At 46.9% G+C, this 17,088-nt stretch overlaps 2 protein-coding genes, 1 non-coding gene and 1 pseudogene across 3 annotated transcripts; 1 reads left to right on the top strand and 3 right to left on the bottom strand.

Annotated features, from left to right (window-relative positions):
- The first annotated feature begins 227 nt into the window (after positions 1 to 227).
- On the top strand, positions 228 to 7,365 carry LOC146722773 (uncharacterized). The gene is made up of 4 exons (XM_085483880.1): positions 228 to 263; positions 3,239 to 5,506; positions 5,868 to 6,015; positions 6,143 to 7,365. Exons 1-4 carry the CDS (start codon positions 228 to 230, stop codon positions 7,363 to 7,365), a joined length of 3,675 nt encoding a protein of 1,224 aa, XP_085340006.1.
- Positions 7,366 to 9,520: 2,155 nt separating this feature from the next.
- LOC146722772 (uncharacterized) lies at positions 9,521 to 12,737 on the bottom strand. Its single transcript, XM_085483877.1, has 3 exons — positions 12,286 to 12,737; positions 9,921 to 12,119; positions 9,521 to 9,749 (listed from the first exon to the last, which is right to left on the bottom strand). Exons 1-3 carry the CDS (start codon positions 12,735 to 12,737, stop codon positions 9,521 to 9,523), a joined length of 2,880 nt encoding a protein of 959 aa, XP_085340003.1.
- A 432-nt stretch (positions 12,738 to 13,169) lies between these two features.
- On the bottom strand, positions 13,170 to 15,501 carry LOC146722771 (large subunit ribosomal RNA; annotated as a pseudogene).
- Positions 15,502 to 16,557: 1,056 nt separating this feature from the next.
- Positions 16,558 to 16,712, bottom strand: LOC114932216 (5.8S ribosomal RNA). Its single transcript, XR_003819837.2, has one exon. It is a non-coding gene; the product is annotated as a 5.8S ribosomal RNA (ribosomal RNA).
- Between the last annotated feature and the right edge of the window lie 376 nt (positions 16,713 to 17,088).

The raw sequence follows: 17,088 nt of genomic DNA, 5'->3' as shown, positions 1-17,088 counted from the left end.
TCAAAGTTCACCTTTTTACGTTATCAAATATTTTTACGTTTTCAAGAATTTTATATTTTTACTTACCGCAGTTTCTTATCCAAATGTAAAATCTTTTATCGCAGTCTATAAAAAATTGAAACAATTTACAATTTTATGATATAATATTATTATTATTACAATTTCTATTAGGGATGTGCCGGATAATAAAATTACCGGATACCGGATAATGGATATCCGGTAATAATATGAAACCGGATACCGGATATCCGGCCGGATATCCGGTATTATAAATATCCGGCCGGATACCGGATATTTACCGGATATCCGGTACTAATAAGTAATAATTTCTAACAGTGAAAATATTTATTTAAACACGTGTGAACCAGACTTAATATTTATTATACCATATATCATGTGTTTAGTGTAAATTTAAAATGCCAGTATAATGTATTTACTATTTATAGTATTTATTCGACATTACTCACAATCACAATCATAATCATAATCAAAATTTAATATTAATAATTTTTTATGAGAAAATAACATGTCAGCGTTTTCTGGTGACAATCTATTTCGATTATCGGAATAAAGCTCGCGGAGAGGATCTTTAAAACAAGATTTTTAGAAGAGAGGACCTTTAAAATATAAACAGGCAAAAACGTTGGAAAAATTAAAGCGCGCTTTTAAACAGATAAACGCAATGAAATAGATACGCAATTGTTTTTACTTATCGCTGTAAGCTCACAAGCTTCTGACGTGCTATACACTTTTATATAATATATACAGGGTTTCCGGTAACTAACGGACCAATGATTAAGGGCGGATTCTCTGGCCAATTTGGAGACGATTTTTCCTTAGCAAAAATGTTGAGAAGTCAATAATTTTAGAGTTATAAGCGATTGAAAAAAATAGGATTTTTGAAAACTAAACGTTTTGGAGTTAAAAGTCTAACATAATTACATTCTTCAGTTAATTTCAGGTAGAGTTTACTATAATAAAATTTTAATTTAAGGCTTAGTTATAAAGATACATAATGACAAAGATTGGAAAGTTGTAAAAAATGATGACCTTTTTTCGACATTTTCGCTGACTGAGGAAAAAATCGTTCCCAAATTGACCAAAGAATCCATTTGTAATCATTGGTCTGTTAGTTACCGGACACCCTGTATATTGGACACGAGTTTCGTTTTGTTTCAGATTCTCGAGAGTTGAAGGTAGGAACATACGAGTATCATATATCGTTTGTGACTTGCCGAATGAAAGCAAGACAGAGAGCGAACGAGATGATGAGCTTAATAGCTCATAATGTTATAAATAAATAAATAAAAAATTATAACCTGACCTACTAGTTATTGAAATCTTTTTTAATAAAATGTTTCATTATTATTATCATCTAAGTCTAAGTCGTTTAATTACTTTTTAGTTGTTTTAATAATTAATTTAATTTATTCTAGTCATTTTTATATGAGAAAAATAATATCACGTATACGTTTTATAATGAATTAATATATTTCGGGAACCGAATTATATATTCTTAATAATATAAAGTGTTCAAAAATTATATTTGACTTTTAATTTTAATTATTTTTTAGCAAAGAGTTCCGAAATCTCTTACACACATAATCGGGATTTTTTTCATCCATATAATTCGCAATTAAGTATATATGTTAATTATTAATTTTAATAAAATAAAAATTAAAATTAAAGGTCAAATATAATTTTTAAACACAAATATATTAAATTAATTATAAAACGTATACCCATGATAGTATTTTTCTCGTACAAAATAATTAGAGTAAATTAAATAATCATAAAAGATTAAAAATTAATTAAAGAATTTAAACTTATATTTTATATAATAATAATAAAACATTTTATTACGTCAAACCGTCGTGAAATAATTAAATAAAATTTGCTAGTTACGTCAAGTCAAGTTTTCTAAGCTTATAAAACATTTTATTAAAAAACAGATTCAATAAATATAAGTACATGTTATATATATACTTATATTTATTGAATCTGTTTTTTTTATAAAATGTTTTATTATTATCATATAAATATAAATTATTTAATTATTTTTTAATTTTTTTATGAGTAATTTAATTTATTCTAGTTATTTTTGTACGAGAAAAATACTATCACGGGTATACGTTTTATAACAAATTAAATATATTTATGTTCAAAAATTATATTTGACCTTTAATTTTAATTTTGTATTTTATTAAAATTAATAATTAACATATATACTTAATTGCGAATTATATGGATGAACAAAATCCCTATTATGTGCGTAAGAGATTTCGGAACTCTTTGCTAAAATAATTAAAATTAAAAGTCAAATATAATTTTTGAACACTTTTATATTATTAAAAATATATAATTCGACTCTCGAAATATATTAATTCATTATAAAACGTATACGTATTAGTATTTTTCACATATTAAAATGATTAGAATAAATTAAATTAATTATTAAAAAACTAAAAATTAATTAAACGACTTAGACTTAGATGATAATAATAATGAAACATTTATTAAAAAATAATTATAATAGGTCAGGTTAATATTTTATTTATTTATTTATTTATAACATCATAAAATTCTGTCCTTTCCGAAATACGCGAACGCTACGAAAAGATAAATCTCGTACATGCCGCCGGACGAGTTCATGAGCATGAGACGCTCTTATCTTGGGAACGTATTAATAGTTACTGCATTGACCACTACTACAATATGGCGCTGAAATCAGTGAGAAATGCTGGTCTCTCCTTCATCCAGACCTTTGGCGATCTGTCTATTAATCTGTGCTCTCGATCATCTTGTTGCTTTTCGACGTTTCTAAACATTTAAAAGGTGCGCGACTTGCTATTTCGACGCCGCTATCACGCGTCCGCGTCGTGCATCTCTCTGTGACTCTCTCGATCATCTTGTTGATTTTCGACGTTTCTAAACATTTAAAAGGTGCGCGACTTGCTATTTCGACGCCGCTATCACGCGTCCGCGTCGTGCATCTCTCTTTGACTCTCTCGATCATTTCGGTGATTTTCGACGTTTCTAAAGATTTAAAAAACCACGCGATTTGCAATTTCGACGCCGCTATCACGCGCCACGCAATCGCTTCGTGTGAGAAAGACAGCCGATAACGGCTTAACGTGACGGTGCGCTAACTCGCGCTCGGACTCTCTCACTCTCTCTCGCGCGTCAATCAGCGGGCGCTTCAAGTCTGCGCGCGCGCTTGAATATTTCGCTTCAGTAGCGAATAATCGATAAACGATTCAACAATCCGGCATCGATAATCATTTCGAATGCCGTGAGTGACCTGCTCATCGAGCAGGGAGCTTGTATTGACGAGATCAAACGAGATCTCGTCTACTTCAAGAAGCTGGCCAAATCAAACGTGACACTCGCCAAGACGCGAAGTAGGCTTGCCAAGTTGGAGGAGCACTGGGCCGCCTGCCGCGGCCTTCATGTCAAACTGCTTCAAAAGACGACCACGGAGCAGCAAACGACCTTGCCGTACTTCACTCTGGAAGAGTTCCTGAGAGCTGAGGATGTCTACATCGACACGGCCGATCTGTTGCAAGATACGATAAGTCGATTATCTCCTAATACAATTCCGTTTACCGATCGTAGTTCCAATTCCTCCGTTCGCGAAACAAATAATCATTGCTTCCAATTGCCACGCATCGCGCTGCCAAAGTTTTCTGGGAAATTAACCGATTGGGAAAACTTCCGAAACATTTTTGAATCTCTCGTAGTAACTAACGACGCTCTTTCAAATTCTCAAAAATTTCATTACTTAAAAACGAGCGTAACGGGAGACGCTTCCTTGCTGATCAATAATTTAAAAATTTCCGATGCGAATTACGAATCTGCCTGGCAATTGTTAACCAATGAATACGACGATAAGCAAGCGTTAATCTATGCTCATTTACACGCGTTTATTAGCCTTCCGGTAATGAAAAGCGAGATTGTAAGCGATTTGCGAAAATTGCGCGACACAGTGTCTGCATCGTTAGCCGTATTAAAAAATCTCGATCGTCCCGTAGAACAATGGGACGACATTCTTGTTTATACAATAACGCAAAAGTTTAGCGCGAGAACACGTACCGAATGGAATTTAACGCGAATCAAACGAAATGAGCCTTCTTCTTATCAGGAGCTTAATGAGTTTTTAACTCTCCGTATACGCGGATTGTCGGACTTTGCCGATTCAAGCAAGGACTCCGGTTCTTCGAAAAATGATAAACCGCGTTTAACGGTAAACAACGTGACTGCCTTTAAATGTATTTGTTGCTCCGGTGAGCATCACGTTTCGAAATGCGAAGACTACGCGAAGAAATCAGCTTCACAGCGCTTTGCTCTCGCGCGCCAGCATAAACTTTGCTTTAACTGCTTAAAGTCCGGACATTTCCCGTCGAAATGCCCGAGCAAATATCGGTGCAGACAATGTCGTCGCTCGCATCACACATTGCTGCATTCAGCGGCAAATCAAAATGCCTTCGATAACTTGGCCAGTTCCGAGGCTACTACCTCCGAATCTGCGACACAAGCCGCATCTAAGGCGACTACAAATCAGACGGTCAATACGATCGCGGCCGTCCAGATAGTACCGCCCTCGCTTCAGGAACATCCAAATGTCCTCTTGGCAACGGCATGGGTCGACCTCCACACTGGGGAGGGTCGCTGCTTAAAGGTTCGCGCGTTGTTGGATCAAGGATCCACCTTTAGCTTTATATCAGAATCGCTCTCACAGGCGTTGCGCACTAAACGGCAACGAGCCGATTTACAAATTAAATGCTTCGGCGAAAAATACACGGGTACTGCGAAATCGCGCGTAACACTACAGTTAACCCCGTGTGCTCAAGCCAACCCGAGCTTTCCTCTGACGGCTTACATTTTTCAACGCATTACTTCATACGCTGCCTCGCGGATTCAGCCCTTCGATGCGTGGCCTCATTTACAGGATCTATCTTTTGCTGATCCTGATCCTTCAAGTCAACATCAAATTTATTTGTTGATCGGTGCTGACCTTTACGGCTCGCTTCTGAAGCGCGATGTCCGTCAAGGTCCTATTAGAACTCCGACAGCGCAATTGACCGCTCTCGGTTGGATCCTTTCCGGCCCCACAAATAGTAGGCCGACTACTACTGCTCAAGCATCTGTATTAAACTGCGTGTTGGAACAAAGCACGCACTCTCTTCTCCAGAAGTTCTGGGAAGATGAGGAGATCTCGCGGCCTGTCCCTCTCACGGAGAAGGAGGAGAGGTGCGAGGCTCATTTCATCGCCAACCACTATCGTACCCCTCAGGGACGCTATGCGGTTCGATTGCCCTTCAGGCATGATTTCCCGATAAAAATCGGTGATTCTTTGCACATTGCAACCTCGCTTTATAATAAAATGGAAGGAAAGCTACGGCTTCGTCCTGAACTTCACGCGCAGTACAACGAGTTCTTACGAGAGTATAATTCGCTCGGTCATATAAGGAAGGTGGAATTATCTGACCGCTCCGAGTTCGAGCCGGTATATATTCCTCATCATCCCGTTTTGCGCGACTCGAGTTGCACTACGAAATTGCGCGTTGTCTTTAACGCTTCGTGCAAAACGAGCAATAAGACTTCGCTTAACTGATCACTTACTGATCGGTCAGAGACTGCAGCAAGACCTCTCCGCTATATTATTGCGCTGGCGTCAATGGCAATTTGTTTACACGGCGGACATTGCTCAAATATTCCGCTAAATTCTCGTGCATCCGTCTGACGCGGATTTTCAAAGAATCTTATGGCGATCGTCGGCCGATGGGCCGATTGAACACTATCGCCTTCTCACTGTAACGTACGGGCTCGCCCCCGCTCCGTACCTCGCAATAAGGGTACTGAAACAGCTTTCTCTAGATAAAGGTGACAACTATCCCGCGGCTGTTTCAATTCTCAGCGAGTCCCTCTACGTGGACGATGCGCTCTTTGGCGCGGACGATACGACTTCATTGATAGAAGCTCGTGTCCAACTAGTTGAAATCCTGCAAAAGGGAGGTTTTCAACTACGAAAGTGGGTTTCTAATGCCTCCTCTCTTCTTCAAGGACTTTCGGCTCATCAGCCGGAAGTCACCGATCACTTACTCGTAAAAGAAGATTCTCGGGCTTTCATGGCTTGCTAAAGAGGACGCGTTCAAATTCGTGATAACTCCGTTGAGATCGGTTACGCACACAAAACGTTCCGTTCTCTCGTTCACGGCAAAATTATACGACCCAATAGGATGGGCTGCTCCGGTTGTTGTAACCGCGAAAATCTTGCTACAAGAGTTATGGCTTCTCAAATGTGATTGGGACTCCCTTCTTCCAGAGGAGTTGCGCGATTGTTGGGAGAGCTACACCAACGATTTAGAATCATTAAACCGCGTCCGAATACCGCGTTGGACCGGTCGACATTCCAATAACCTCGCGTTCAAAATCCACGGGTTTGCCGACGCTTCAAACCGCGCTTACGCGGCGGTCGTTTATATTCGAGTGCTTCCTTCGCCAACGAAGTTTCAAATCACTCTACTCGCTGCTAAAACAAAGGACGCGCCGATCAAAACCGTAAACATCCCGCGCTTGGAACTGAACGCTATCGTCCTCCTCAGCCGGCTAATCAAGTGGACCTTGACATCGTTGAAATTACCTCCGATTCCAATATACGGATGGACGGATTCGACCATCGCTCTCGCGTGGCTCCGTCAACATCCATCAAAATGGAGCACCTACGTGGCTAACCGCGTATCCGAAGTGCATACCTGTCTGGATTCTGTTTGTTGGAATCACGTTCCGTCTCGAGATAATCCGGCGGACTGTGCCTCGCGCGGCTTGACCGCCTCCGAGCTCGTGACTCACCCGCTATGGTGGAACGGTCCACGATGGCTTCAGAAGCCATCGACTGCGTGGCCGATTCTGAATGTCTCAGCTCCGCTCGACACTGCCACCGATCAGCAAGTGTCGGTGGAAAGAAGACGGCCTGTGACGTTCCATGTTCAAGAGGCCGAGGAATGGGAACTCCCATATAGGTTTTCCACTTGGACCAAGCTTGTCCGCGTGACTGCCTATATGAATCGCTTTATTCTTCCTGTAAAAGAAAAGAGCGCGTCTCGCTCCCAACTCTTCCCCCTTCTGAACGCCGATGAGTTTAGGAGGGCGGAAATCTTCTGGTTGCGCTATCTGCAACAGAGATTCTTCGAGCGGGAAACGCGCTCACTAAAGAATAACGGCACCATGCCGCATTTGAGCTCGTTGAGCAAATTGAGTCCTTTTCTAGGAGAGGACTCTTTACTCCGTCTTGGCGGGCGGTTGACGAATTCCGCGCTCAGCTATGACGAGCAACATCCTATAATAATAGCGGTATGCTTGTAACGGATCCGCGATATCCTGTCTTGCTTTGTTCTTGAAGAACGACAATCGAACCTCAATCACGTATTCAATAGTCTATCAAAAGGGTCCGAAGCGTCGGAACCAGATACAGTGTACAAATCTGATATGATACAATAAAATTACAGTTATTAAAATTAAATAAAAGGAAAAACAATCACAATAAAATATAAAATATATTTCATTAATTTTACTTTACGGTTTAGTAAAATTAATAAAACATGTTTCATATTTTATTGTGATAGATATTATTATTTTGAATGTGATAAATATTAATTAGAGGAATTCTAATAAAATTTTTTCCATACAATATTATCCTACGATTACCACAATTTTCAGGGCAAATTCTAAGAGAAAATTCTCTCAGATTGTGATTATGTGTTGTAATTTGTAATCAGTTATTTATTACAATAATTTTTAATCAAGTGCGTGAGTCAAAGTGTCAATAGAATTTATTACAAAAAAATGATTTTATCATGCAGTGTGTCACAGTGTGTCAATATCGGATTGTATCCAGTCAGGCAACAATTATTCGTCAAAGGACATCAAACATCTCTACAAGGTAAGAATCAGTGAGAGAGAGAGAGAGAGAGAGTGTGTGTGTGTGTGTATACGCGTACACACACACACACAAAACGCCGCGTGTAACAAACAGCTGATCGCTTCGAGCGCCCACGTAATCGCCCGCGTCGGATAATGTGGTGCGCCGCTCCTGATTACCGCCCGTACTCGTGCTGTAATTCGCTAACTATTTCTTTTTATATTTCAAAAACTAAGCTTCGGATAAAATTTTGGCAAAGGAAAAATCGTCTTTAAATTGAGTCAGGAATACGACATTTTAAAGACAAACGGTTGTTTTGAATCACCCTGTATAATACAGGAAGGATCGATGATATTTCGACTATCTGTCAACTGTGTCGGTCCTGTGTCGGTTTCTTCAAAAAGCTTCCGCCCCGGCTCTCCCGTTGCGGGAAAGACGCTCCGATCGAGAAACACACAACTCTACCTTTGTGCCGTAGCCTTCCCTGGCGGGAGGCGGCGGTCCGCGCGCGTTCTCGGACAGCCTGATCGAAGAGCCACCACGATTATTCTTTCTCTCTCTCTCGTCCGAGAGAAGAGACCACGATGGTTGAACGAGAAGCGCGTTTCTTCGCGAACGCAAAAATTTCGAACGATTACCCTGAACGGTGAATCACTTGGCTCGTAGGTCGATGAAGAACGCAGCTAATTGCGCGTCAACTTGTGTTTAAAATTGTCACGTATTTTCGGAGCGACGAAGCAAGGTCAATCGTAGAAATTGAAAATATTCGACGCCGAGATGTTATTCCGGTTGTTTTCGATTCCGCGAGCGAGGAATCTACAAAAACTCGCCTTTGTCTCGCGTTTCGGAGCGTGATGGGGCAATCGTCCACGAATAGGATTTCAGCACGTGTGCCACGCGTCGATCGGATGAGCCTTAGCTGCCGAATTCCGCGAGGATCAAAAATGAGTCTACTCGAGGAGTCTGAACTGAAGAGACGTCTCCGTGTATATCAGCGAAAAGAGCATCGCGCGAATTTATCTCGTTCTAGAGCGAACTTCCGCGTTTTAATCTTGTCTGCGAGAGTTTTGAATAAAACTGCTTTGCCTCAAAAGTGAATTTCTCCACCTTTACAATTTTCTCCGCATCCAGTCTCCTTCGTATCTACGAGCCGACTTATAAATAAATAAATTTGCCTCTGCGCGGAAAATTAAAACAAATCGAAGGTTCTCGCACAGAAGTAAAATGGTCCTTCGAGCCGGATTGTGAAGATAACGAGGACGATAAGGTAAAACGGAGAAAGTGATTCTCGTGTGACTCTCGCGGACAGTGAAAAAGCGCGGGTGGACAATAGAAGCACATCGTCTTACAAACGAGTGTGCAAAAGAAGAGACAGGAACCAAGTGTCGAGTTCGCTTTAGAGAAACAAGTGTACGGGTAGACTCCGATTCACGTCGTCAAAACCCAATTCGACTCGTGAGACGAAACTTAGTGGTCTCTTTCGAGACAAATTCGTCGCGTTCGACAGTCAGGTCGTTCGCGAACTCGTGCCGTCGGCGCCGTTCACGCGCCCGACATACTTAGTGGTCTCTTTCGAGACAAATTCGTCGCGTTCGACAGTCAGGTCGTTCGCGAACTCGTGCCGTCGGCGCCGTTCACGCGCCCGACATACTCAGTGGTCTCTTTTGAGACAAATTCGTTGCGTTCGACAGTCAGGTCGTTCGCGAACTCGTGCCGTCGGCGCCGTTCACGCGCCCCGACATACTCAGTGGTCTCTTTTGAGACAAATTCGTCGCGTTTCGACAACAAGGTCGTCCGCGAACTCTTGCCGTCCGCGCCGTTCACGCGCCTGACATAATCAATGGTCTCAAGTCAAACTTGAGACATACGCGTCGCGTTCGATAGAGGAAGCGTCCGCGAATCTTTCCGTCTGTACTACTGACGTTGCTCAAAAAAAAAAAAATGTCGACAGCAAAAGATCTGTTGATCGCGCAATTAGACACTATCTCTCAAGCGAAACACGTCTTCGTTAGGCATCCATGACAGGCCGAGAACTTTAAGTGAATCTTCCGTCAGGATTAGATGATCGGTTACTTCCGATTGGTCAACAGACAAATCCTTGAGAAGTTCGATCGAATTTGATGCCCATTTCCTTAATTGAAATCCCCCCTTTTCCATTAACTGCATCAATTGAACGCGAGTATTTTTTAAAGATTTTATATCATCCGCGCCAAACAGGGCGTCGTCTACATAAATAGACTCTCCTAGGATAGGAACCGCGGCCTTGAACTTTTCTCCCTCGTCAAGGGCGAGCTGTTTCAATACTCGCATTGCGAGATACGGAGCGGGAGCGAGACCGTAAGTGACAGTTAACAAGCGAAAAATGTCGAACGGGCGCTTCCGCTTGAGGACGCGAAAGAATTCTTTGGTAGTCTGAATCTTGCTCATGAATTTGAATTTGCCGAAACATCTTGGCGATGTCGGCCGTACAAACGAAGCTTCACCGTCGCCATCGCGATAACACGGCAGGTAGATCTTGCTGTAATTGGGCCCTATTAATAAAAAGTCATTCAACGACGTGCCATTCCTAGTTCGGCACGACGCGTTGAAAACGACCCGTAATTTAGTCGTGCAACTATCTTCCCGAATCACGGGGTGGTGCGGAATGTAAACGGGCAAATACTCGGTTTTTTCCGACTCGTCGACGCTAGTCATATGTCCGAGGGACTCGTATTCCGCTAGAAATTCGTTATACTGCGAATACAGTTCCGATCGATTTCTCAATCTGTTTTCCATGCGGTTGTACAGCGACCGCGCAATGGAAAGAGACTCTTCGATTTCGATCGGAGGATCACATTTAAAGGGTAGTCGAACGACGTATCGTCCGTCGGACAACCGACTATGCGTCTGCACGAAGTGTCGCTCACAAATCTCTTCCTCCTCCGTGAGGGGAATTTGAGGCGCGATCTCCTCATCTTCCCAGAACCGCTGGAGAAGAGTGTCTATCTCTTGACCGAGAACGCAATTTAAAACGGCTTCTTTTGAAGCCTTCCGTTTATTTTCGGTCGGACCGGAAATAATCCAACCGAGCGCGGTTAGTTGAGCTGTGGGGGTACCGAGCGGACCTTGCCTCAAGTCGCGCATCAAAAGTGAGCCATAAACGTCGGCTCCAAGAAGCAAGTGAATTTGATGTTTGCTCGACGGATCCGGATCCGCGAGGGAAAGGCCCTTCAAGTGAGGCCACGATTCGACAGGTCGAACTCGCGAAGCCGCGTACGACGTGATCTTCGGAAACACGTACACTGTGATTGGAAATACCGGGTCGGATTTCGCGCACGGAGTCATTCGCAAGGACACGCGCGACTTTGCGGCACCCGTGTAGGTTTCCCCGAATCCTTTGATTTGTAAATCGGTTCTTTGTCGCCTGGTCCGTATGGTTTGACAGAAAGATTCCGATATAAAACTAAAATTGGATCCCTGATCCAATAGCGCGCGAACCTTAAAGCGTCGGCCCTCAGCGGTGTGGATGTTCACCCACACGGTTGCGAGGAGAACCGCGGGAGTCGTAAAGTCCGGCGGCTCGATTGTCTGGACGCTGGCCACGGCAGCGTTATTGGAACCGTCCAAGGCGTCGGACTTCGCATTCGTTTTCACGCTTGGTTTCGCAGCTTCCGAATCTTTTCTGACAGCTGACGATTGATAATTTTCGGAATGCAATAAAGAATGATGAGACCGACTGCAGTGGTTGCATCGCTGTTGGCTCGGGCAATTCGGCGAAATATGCCCCGAGCGCAAGCAATTAAAGCATACACGATTTTTGCGAGCGAGCTCATTTCGTTGTTCAACTGATTTTTGACGAAACGGCTCGCACTTTATCACGAAATGATTGCCTGAGCAGCATATGCACTTGACAGCGGAGACGTTATGCATTGACGAACGCGGCTTGTTTGGCTTTTGATTAACACTTTCTCTTGAAACTTCCGCGAAGTCTGACAATCCGCGGATTCGAGTCGTAAGAAATTCATGAATATTTTTGTACGCCGGAATTGAAGTTATAGAGGAACACTTCAAGTTCCACTCGCTTCGCGTTTTTTGACAGAATTTTTGTGAGACGCAATAAACAAGCATATCGTCCCACTGAGCAACCGGTCGACTCAAATTCGTCAGCGCGGCCAGCGATGCAGCCACCGTGTCTCGCAATCTCTTTAACTCGCCTACGCTTTCATGTTTTATAACGGGCGATTATAATCGATCATAATCGGAACGACGGTTAACAGATGTTGATTCATAAACCTAACGCCTCGATTCGCGGCAAGCGCCTCCTCCCTCGTCATCATGCGCTTCTCTTCGTCGCTCCATTGGCGGTTAACCCTCTCGACGTTAACCTCCTCGTTGACGATGGCCTCGTGTGCACATCGGCGATGGAGGCCGAGTCCGGTCTTCGTGGTGAACGCACGATCACAGTGTGGGCATGGGAATTGCGGGGCTTGCGGGCAGCAGGGACAGGGGCAGCGGGTGTTGGGCGGCGTCGTGGCCTAGCGGGCGGCCGACGAGAAGAGCCTGGAGAGGGGTCAGGAGAGGGTAGCGAAGGGACGACAGGACCGGCGGCCCGAGGCTGCCGCCGGAGATTATATTTTTCTCTTCTTGTGGTGCCTGCCGTAAACAGACCCGAAGGGCTGGCAACCCCACGGACCCGGACGGAGCGTTGCCGCTCCGCCAAGCCAGAGCCCCGTTGGCCGCCGGGAGGTTGGTTCCGACGTTGCCCGACTCTCACCGCGAGGAGGTGGGGTTGGCGCATGGAAACCACCAAAATCGGCAGCTCCCTTAAGAGAGTCATAGTTACTCCCGCCGTTTACCCGCGCTTGCTTGAATTTCTTCACGTTAACATTCAGAGCACTGGGCAGAAATCACATTGCGTCAACACCCGCGAGGGCCATCGCAATGCTTTGTTTTAATTAGACAGTCGGATTCCCCTAGTCCGTGCCAGTTCTGAGCTGAGCGTTGAATGGCGGCCGAAGAGGACGACCACGACGGCTCGCGCCGCCACGGAAGCCTCGCAGCAAGGAAGATCCGCGGGAGGCCAAGGCACGGGACCGAGCTCGGATCCCGGGACCGGCGCGAGAACGCCGACCGTTCACCTCGCCCGGCCCGGCACGTCAGCCAGACCCGCTTCCCGACCAAGCCCGACACGCCCCGCTCCTCAGAGCCAATCCTTATTCCGAAGTTACGGATCCAATTTGCCGACTTCCCTTACCTACATTATTCTATCGACTAGAGGCTCTTTACCTTGGAGACCTGCTGCGGATATGGGTACGAACCGGCACGACACCTCCACGTGGCCCTCTCCTGGATTTTCAAGGTCCGAGGGGAAGATCCGGACACCGCCGCAACTGCGGTGCTCTTCGCGTTCCAAACCCTATTTCCCTGCTAGAGGTTTCCAGGGAACTCGAACGCTTATACAGAAAAGAAAACTCTTCCCGGATCTCCCGACGGCGTCTCCAGGTCATTTTGGGTTACCCCGACGAACACTCTTACGAGGGCCCGAATTGTATGCGGTTCCGCTGCCGGGTTCCGGAATAGGAACCGGATTCCCTTTCGCCCGACGGGCGTGTGTCTTTCGTATAATATTTATTATTATTTCTCGACACTCGAGTATATTGTACGCCGTCATTGAGATAGGATTTCTCCTAGGGCTTAGGATCGACTGACTCGTGTGCAACGGCTGTTCACACGAAACCCTTCTCCACGTCAGTCCTCCAGGGCCTCGCTGGAGTATTTGCTACTACCACCAAGATCTGCACCGACGGCGGCTCCAGGCAGGCTCGCGCCCAGACCCTTCTGCGCTCACCGTCGCGACCCTCCTACTCGTCAGGGCTTCGTGACGACGCGAGAGAAGACTAACGCCCGCTCCCGGTTGCCGCCCCACTTGCCGCTGACGGCAGAGTATAGGCTCGACGCTTCAGCGCCATCCATTTTCAGGGCTAGTTGCTTCGGCAGGTGAGTTGTTACACACTCCTTAGCGGATTCCGACTTCCATGGCCACCGTCCTGCTGTCTTAAGCAACCAACGCCTTTCATGGTGTCCCATGAGCGTCGAGTTGGGCGCCTTAACTCTGCGTTTGGTTCATCCCACAGCGCCAGTTCTGCTTACCAAAAATGGCCCACTTGGCACTCTGATCCGAAGATGTTCGTGGCTTCATAATTCAAGAAAACCAGAGATCTCACCCATTTAAAGTTTGAGAATAGGTTGAGGTCGTTTCGGCCCCAAGGCCTCTAATCATTCGCTTTACCAGATGAGACTCGCGCGCGTTCCGTGCGGAACGGCCGAGTGCCAGCTATCCTGAGGGAAACTTTGGAGGGAACCAGCTACTAGATGGTTCGATTAGTCTTTCGCCCCTATACCCAGTTCCGACGATCGATTTGCACGTCAGAATCGCTACGGACCTCCATCAGGGTTTCCCCTGACTTTGTCCTGACCAGGCATAGTTCACCATCTTTCGGGTCCCAACGTGTACGCTCTGGGTGCGCCTCTTCTCGCGATGAGAACGAGACGCCCCGGGAGTGCGAGGCCGCATCGCGACGCGGCCCATCCTCCCTAGGTCGACGGCCAGGGCCGACCTTCACTTTCATTACGCCCTTAGGTCTCGCGACAAGTCCCAATGACTCGCGTACATGTTAGACTCCTTGGTCCGTGTTTCAAGACGGGTCCTAAGAGTACCCAAAGCAGTAGCGTCGCCGACCGGTATCGGTCTCCCGCGAGACCGCGGGAGACGTTCGCAGGCCTGTCGAAGGTGTACCGTACTGTAACCAACAGCGGGCCAGGACCGGGGACGGCGCGAAGTCCGTAACCTCCGAGTACCGTGGCGCGCGCTTGCGACGGTCTCGACGCACCGTGAATAGTGCGGCCTGATACCTTGCGCGTACCGCCGAGCAGCCGGCCGGGCGACCGAGAGTTTGTCGCGTGCCGTTTTACCGGCGACGCGACAGACACCGCACCCGGGCCGTAGACCGACACCCAGCGGGTCGCGACGTTCTACTTGGGGAGAAGTGCACGACGACGAGCGCCGGACATCGGCGCACGGTAGCGTGCCCGCGCGCGAGCCGCAAGGACTCCGCGGGACATCGCCGACCGACGCGAAGCCAGCGCCGCTGACGATGAATCTCCCCGTTTGATCTTTTGGCTTTCTTAGGTTTACCCCTGAACGGTTTCACGTACTCTTGAACTCTCTCTTCAAAGTTCTTTTCAACTTTCCCTCACGGTACTTGTTCGCTATCGGTCTCGTGGTCGTATTTAGCCTTAGATGGAGTTTACCACCCACTTAGAGCTGCACTCTCAAGCAACCCGACTCTAAGGAGAGATCCTCCCGAGGCGCGCACCGGTCGCTACGGGCCTGGCACCCTCTACGGGTAAGTGGCCCCATTCAAGATGGACTTGGACGCGACGCGGCACCTCGGGATAAGCGGATCCTCCCAAACACCACATTTCCCTGCGGCGGAACCGCGGGATTCGGTGCTGGGCTCTTTCCTGTTCGCTCGCCGCTACTAAGGAAATCCTGGTTAGTTTCTTTTCCTCCGCTTAATAATATGCTTAAATTCAGCGGGTAATGTCGCCTGCTCTGAGGTCGTCGCATAGTGAGTTTTCGTAGCCGTTTGCCTCCTCCGCGTCGCTCATCGTCGTCTCTCCTCTATAATATATATTATAAGAGGGAGAGAGAGAGAGCGTCGAACGAGAGCAGCAGCGGCAGCACACGAAATACGCGAGAAGGCAAATCGCCGGGGCGCTAACCGCACACACACTCGTTGGTGGTAATGGAGACGATATATCGCGGGGTTCGAGATTCTCGGCTCTCCCTTCTCTTTTATATACGAAATTCGGGCGGAATCGATTCGACGAGTACACGACGCGGCGCGCCGGTCCCCTTTTTTCGCTTTACGAAAATTTCGTGGACTCGGACACGCGGTCGGCTCGCGATTCAAAACCCTTCTCCGTAAAGAGGTAAAGGATTACGAATGCTCTCTCCGCCGGACGACGACGCGCCGTATATTTCTCCGTAATACCGTTATGTGTGCGGGCAAGGGCGCCTCGGCATAAGACGCGCGAGCGCTATCGCACCGAGAGACGCGGCACAGAGTGCGAGAGCAGTCCGGTCAGTCTGTGTGATGTACGGAGAGGAGAGACGGTGAGACAAGCGCTACCTACTTTCGGGAGACAACGACGCACGCGCCGCTCTAGGGAAAGCGGTGCCATTCACCGTCCTGACCCTTTTTTTGGCCGTTTGTTGCTCCCTTCGCGCGCGCTCTTACTCTCATCCCATTTCTCCTCGGCTCTCGCGTACACACACGACTTGGATACACAAACACGCTCCCCCTCTTAATTCGCGCAGCATTCTCTGGGCGCGCGTTCGCCAACGTTTTACACGCTTGTGCGCTTCTCCTCCTCATTATTATTATTATTTCGGTGTGTCATTTCAGACGACGCCAGGATTTGCACCGCGGCCGGTCGGCGCGGCACAGACACCTCGGGCGAACGTCCAACGATCGCTCGTACGCCCATTGTAAGCGTTGCACAGGGCACAGGCGACGCGCGCGCCATTCTCTGGTCGCCCGCGTCGTGGCCGTGCGCGCTTTTCGGGCGCAAGCAGTTTAGGGGTACTAAAACGACCCTCAGCCAGGCGTGGTCCGGGAATTGTATCCGTGGACCGCAATGTGCGTTTGAAATGTCGATGTTCATGTGTCCTGCAGTTCACAAGTTGACGCGCAATTAGCTGCGTTCTTCATCGACCCACGAGCCAAGTGATCCACCGTTCAGGGTAATCGTTCGAAATTTTTGCGTTCGCGAAGAAACGCGCTTCTCGTTCAACCATCGTGGTCTCTTCTCTCGGACGAGAGAGAGAGAGAATAATCGTGGTGGCTCTTCGATCAGCCTGTCCGCGCGCGTCCGAGGACGCGCGCGGACCGCCGCCTCCCGCCAGGGAAGGCTACGGCACAAAGATAGAGTTGTGTGTTTCTCGTTCGGAGCGTCTCTCCCGCAACGGGAGAGCCGGGGCGGAAGCTCTTTGAAGAAACCGTCGGACCGACACAGTTGACAGATTGGTCGAAATATCATCGATCCCTTCTCTGTGTTATATATATATATTATAATAATATATGGGGGTCCTCTCGCTCGGCACTCGCGGTCGCACACCGTGT

This window comes from Nylanderia fulva, unplaced genomic scaffold (assembly GCF_048542155.1).
Source record: "Nylanderia fulva isolate GAGA-0341 unplaced genomic scaffold, ASM4854215v1 Scaffold274, whole genome shotgun sequence".
Classification (NCBI taxonomy): domain Eukaryota; kingdom Metazoa; phylum Arthropoda; class Insecta; order Hymenoptera; family Formicidae; genus Nylanderia; species Nylanderia fulva.
Note: the sequence above shows the minus strand (reverse complement) of the source record. Positions and strands in the feature narration are given on the sequence as shown.